This window comes from Asterias rubens, chromosome 11 (genome assembly GCF_902459465.1).
Source record: "Asterias rubens chromosome 11, eAstRub1.3, whole genome shotgun sequence".
NCBI classification, from domain to species: Eukaryota; Metazoa; Echinodermata; class Asteroidea; order Forcipulatida; family Asteriidae; genus Asterias; species Asterias rubens.
Window position 1 is genome coordinate 16,649,480 of NC_047072.1, and position 5,510 is coordinate 16,654,989.

Consider the following 5,510-nt stretch of genomic DNA (forward strand, 5'->3'; position numbering starts at 1 on the left):
GACATTTAATTATTTGGTTGAGAAATTACCTCTTCCTCAAAAACTACGTTACTTTAGAGCGAGCCGTTTCTCACAATGTTTAATACTGGTATACCACAATCTCGATTAATTAAAAGGCCGCGTCCATGAGAACAAAACAAACAGCAATTTCCAGTAATATCCTGAACGAGAAATCACGCACTTGATCATTGTGTTTGGTTTTGAGTGGAGTGGGGTTGATTGCTACCAAGATGCTTCGAGAAAGGTGTAGAAAGAAATATAAAAAAACGAATCCTTCAAAATAACAATAAAACCGAAAACCAAAAGACCGCCCTCTATCTTTTTGTTCGTGAAAGTTTGTTTCAGATTTTAATCATAGGTTTAATCATAGTCTTTATTTCCAATGTGTTAGACATTCTTCACGGGTACTCTTTTAGTTTCTAGTATTTTTGTTCTTTTAAAAATTTTAATCTTTGATTTAATTGTTTAGTTGTTTGTTTTGAGATTTCAACTTTTGTATTGCATCCTATTGTTTGCATTAAGGTTCGTCTTTTTGATATAGTGTTTTTTATTGTTATTGCTGTTGCGTTTTTGTACTTTATTGAGTTTGTCTTTTTTTATAAAATCTTATCTTTGATTTTTTGTGTTGTCTTCTAGTTTACAAATTAATTAATTTTGGCCCTTTTGGCTGCCCGTAATCCAGTGCCACGCAGTAGCTGCAATTTGTTGCCGTGTGGGTGCTGAAGCGTGTGAGTGAGAAGCCCCTGCTTAGTATTTTCTTCCTCCATGGTACGCCGCACAATCAGTGCACACAATTACTCTTGTTCTGCATATACCATTTGAGGCTTTAGCTCCAAACCCACATTTTTAGGAGATTTTCAAATTGTACTTTATTTAAAGTAAGGTCCAAGTGTATTGGGTCTGTTGCTTGATATGGAACAAACTTTGAGACGAGGAGATCCAATGAAACAATGAAGACTAAACCTGCCGTCCGTTTTGCGTTGATTTACGGATTTTTGGTGGTTGTCGCACTGGGATATTTTTGGCTACCATCGCGTAAAGCAGACGGTAGGAGTTTGTCAATCACAACGCCAAGACCAACCAACAAACATACAACCACTGAGATAACAACAGTGGAACCAGTCGTCAATCCTCATCTGTTTAAGTTTACAATACACAACCAAGCTGCCTGCTTCAACAGGAGCAACTCAAACGGAGAACTCTTCTTGGTTTTTCTAGTCAAATGTGCGCCGTTCGAGAAGTTGGACCGGCAGCAAATCCGGAAAACTTGGGGAGGTGTGAAGGAGGTGCTCGGTAGACGGGTCCTGACGATGTTTCTTCTGGGGGAGTCAACGGACCCCATCATTCGAAAAAAAATTCAAGAGGAGGACAATACATTTCATGATCTTATCCAAGTAGACTTCATCGATGCTTACACAAATCTGACTTACAAGAACATGATGGGACTGAAGTGGGTATCCATGTACTGCCCTCAAACCAGCTTTGTGGTGAGTGTAGATGCTGACATGATGATTAACATTGTTACACTTGTAAAACGTCTGTCTACAATGCCAAAGACTAACTTTGCAGAAGGACATCTTCAGACTGATATTCCCGTAATCAGGGCCAAGACAAGTAAGTGGTACATGCCAAAGGAGGAGTTCGCTGAGAATGTGTACCCACCTTATCTTCGAGGTGTTTGTTACTCTATGTCTCGAGATGCGGCTGTGCGAACGTTCGAAATATCGAAGTATGTACCGTTCCTTTTTATCGACGATGTATTTGTTGGGATCTGTTTGACAAAAGCTGGTGTCATTCTGAGGTATTCGCAACTGTACGAGCAGAATAAAAGTATGAATGATCCTATGAAAAAAGGAGGCATTGGGGTTAAAGCGATGAACAAAGGCATTGGCGTTGGGATACTCCATAACAAGGATCATCTCAACCAACCAGCGCTCAAACTGTGGTACAATATTGTTGGCTCACAAATTGCGGACATGTAAACACGATAATGATTGTCTCTGCGACAATGTCGTGAACTTTGTCATCTGTCGTTTATATTAACGACCTGGATTCCTGGGACTGAGTCCTGAACTTTGTCATCTGTCGTTTATATTAACGACCTGGATTCCTGGGACTGAGTCCTGAACTTTGTCATCTGTCGTTTATATTTACAACTTGCAGTCATTTTGTTTGTAGTGGTAATTCATTATGTATTTGTACTCTCCATTATAATAATAGTATGTTTTTTGGTTATTATATTGTGCTCTCTCTAGAACCAGCCTGAAATATTCGTTAATTTTTTTTAATTTTTTTTTAGGATTTCATTTTAAATTATTGGAGACATTTTGTGAACACTTTGGGAAAAGAAAATAGAAAAAAATAATATCCTAAAACTTTGAGAGTTGAGAAACAGAAACAGAGAAACAACAAATAATTGTTCGATAGCCTTTAAGACCTTTGTATGAACCGATTCAGGCATCTTCATCAATCTGTTTTATTTATCTTCAATATTCTAAGCAAACCTAAGTTCACTTTTTTTGTTTAGCTGTTTCAAAATGCTTCCCAACCATAACTACGTACAGTAAACGTATGCAAAATAATTATTGTTAACGGCCTCACCTATTAACCTTTACAAGAATAGGCCGAACGTGGGCTAGGCACAAAACCAATCCTTACACATTCAGCGAGGCGTACTCTCTCATTGTAAGATAGTGTATATTTCATGGTCATAAACTACAACAAAATCCCTCACGTAAAACTCGATCAGGTTGGGACTATAATGGTCTCGGAATTTCGCGCGAGACTTGCTTAGTCTACACAGACTGTAGTGAATAATATATTACAAGCAAATGCAATCGTACAATTACAGAAAACAAAACCTAAAAACCAAGACAAAAACAAATGGTGGAGATGGAGGGCCCAGAAAAAGCAGAGCTTGTCGATGGATTGATATACAATTTGGCGAAACCAAACTTTTATCCTTGAACCGTATGCATGATTTATTAACTCTTTCTTTTCACGTAGCTAGTGAGGTCAAAACGTGAGGCCGGCGCACAATGTTGCAGTTGGAAGCGGTTTGACATCAGCCATTTCTATTACCTTTATAAATAAAATCAGTAAATTAATAAGTTTGCTTGGTACATTAAATAAAATTGAAGAGGACGCCTGAATTGACTTATACAGTCAGAGATGGACAACAGACTAATGTGTTGGACTCCACACTACAAGTGGTTAAATAGGTATAGTGCAACTCAAATACTTATGCTGATGTTTTCATGATGCCAGCATCAACAGGAGGTTCCAACCACTCTCTCCTGCTTTCAAAAACAGCCAAAATATTTGCATACGACGTGCTGTACAGACTACGTTTGTACAGCTTTCATGAAGATACAATAATCTTGTTAATTGAATGTTAATTACTCGTTAATTAATCACGTTGTGAACCAAATTTGTACAGATCTATCTGTATCAGTTAGAATAGAATAATGTTTTATTGTCACTTGTAAAAAAAAACCAAATATTAGTACAGTGAAATTCGTTTTGGTTTTGCGTGTCTAAAAATATTATGTTATATACAAATACACTAAAAATTTACCATTTACAAAAATACATAGAAATATAATATAAACAACTCTGAAAAGTATTACAATATACAGGCGAAATACGAAAGATAAAAATAGTACGATAGAATTAAAATCAGAAATAGACATTCATGATTAAAACCTGTCATGTAGAACACGAACAACTGTGGGATAAAAACTCTGCAAAGTACGGTTGGATCCAGATTTAATTGAACGGAAACGATTCTTAGACCGCATGGGCTGAAAGAGGGAACGTGCTGGTGAAACTGGTCATCTACTATGGAGAGGGCTCGTTTTTTAACTCGAGAGAGATACAGTTGGCAACCTATGATTTTACTAGCGGTGCAAACGATCCGGCTGATACGCTTCCGGTCATCGGCTGTTGCATTGCCCCACCAAACGATCATTTACTGTGTCAAGACACTCTCAATCACCGCTCGGTAGAACTTCAACAGAAGTGGCTGACTGACATGGAAGCTTCTCAGCCGTCTCAAGAAAAATAATCTTTGCTGACCTTTTATTAACAATTGAATCTGCATTACATCCCCATTTCAAATCAGATGATAAATGTAAATCTAGAAATTTAAAACATTTACTATTTCCACTTCAGAACCATTAATGACCAAGGGAGCAAAAGCTGCAGGATTTTTGCGAAAATCAATGACAAATTCCTGTGTTTTATTGACATTTAATTCTAGATCGATCTCAGTGCACCAGTTAACAATAGATTGTACTTCATTTCGGAACGATGTCTCGTCATTTTTAATTAATCCACATACAGTCGTGTCATCAGCGTACTTAACCATAAAATTGCTGGCTGAAGTACTGACGCAGTCGTATGTAAATAACGAGCACAGCAAAGGAGACAAAATGCAACCCTGTGGCGTCCCGGTATTTAAAACCAAGGGTTTGGAATAATCATTTCCGACTCTGACAATCTGAGAACGATCCAATAGAAAGTCTAAAACCCATTTACAAAGATTAACATTTAACCCTAGAAGAGTCAACTTGTCATATAATTTAAAAGGCGAAATCGTGTTAAAGGCCGAGCTGTAATCAATGAATAAAAGTCTGGCATAATTAGGCATTTTTTGATCCAGAAACCGTGTTACATTAAATAATGCGAGAGACACTGCATCTTCTACTGATCTGTTTTTCTTGTAAGCAAACTGATAAGGATCAAGAGCAGGTGGAATATTAGCTAAAATATATTGCCGTACCAGAGACTCTAAACACTTTGCAACAATTGACGTCAAAGCAACTGGTCGGTAATCATTTAAACAGGTGTACGCTTGGGCACAGGAATGACAAATGAATGTTTAAATACCTTAGGAACATGACAAAATTTGAAATATTGATTAGGTAAACGAGGAACAATGCTGCTGTAAAAGGTCAGTCTTGCAATACTCACTTTTTACAGCATTTCCTAATTATTGTGTTATAACAACACATCTCTTTTATGTTAAAACACTTACTATACGCTTGTGTATACAATTTACGCCACCTTTGCGTACATGCTTATGTTACAGCGCCCTCTTGTAATGTGAACAGTGAACAGTGAAGAGCAAGTTCAGAACGAGCCTGAACGTCTGACGTCATTCTTCAAGGCTCGTGAATAAAGACAGGGGCCCAGTCTAGTTCAGAACAGAATCATAGGGAAACATAAAAGTTCCTTTAATTGTTGATTATTAAAGTGCACATCTATCCCATCTCAGGCAAACAACTCAATGAGAACACATCTAAGAATGATGACAGATCAGAAGGAATGAACTACAAAGCATTACAGGACAAGAAGCTCACTGTGACAGAAGTTACTTCAGCACAAAGCCTTGAAGAAGTTACGCTACCCCTCTCTCAGATCCTGTTTCTTGTCTCTACCTTCGTTCTTTCTTCTTATCTGGTTCTCGATGCTTCAACTTAACATGTTTTTCTTTTTGGGACTCTCAA

The 5,510-nt window shown here is 37.5% G+C and overlaps 1 protein-coding gene across 1 annotated transcript; it reads left to right on the forward strand.

Annotated features, from left to right (window-relative positions):
- Window positions 1–780: 780 nt before the first annotated feature.
- Window positions 781–4,537, forward strand: LOC117297051 (beta-1,3-galactosyltransferase 5-like). Its single transcript, XM_033780175.1, has one exon. It carries the CDS (start codon window positions 951–953, stop codon window positions 1,980–1,982), a length of 1,032 nt encoding a protein of 343 aa, XP_033636066.1. The 5' UTR covers window positions 781–950; the 3' UTR covers window positions 1,983–4,537.
- Window positions 4,538–5,510: the final 973 nt, after the last annotated feature.

What these genes read in the sequence shown, in the direction of transcription:
- LOC117297051 (XM_033780175.1), top strand. Translation starts at nt 951, where the DNA reads ATGAAGACTAAACCTGCCGTCCGTTTTGCGTTGATTTACGGATTTTTG.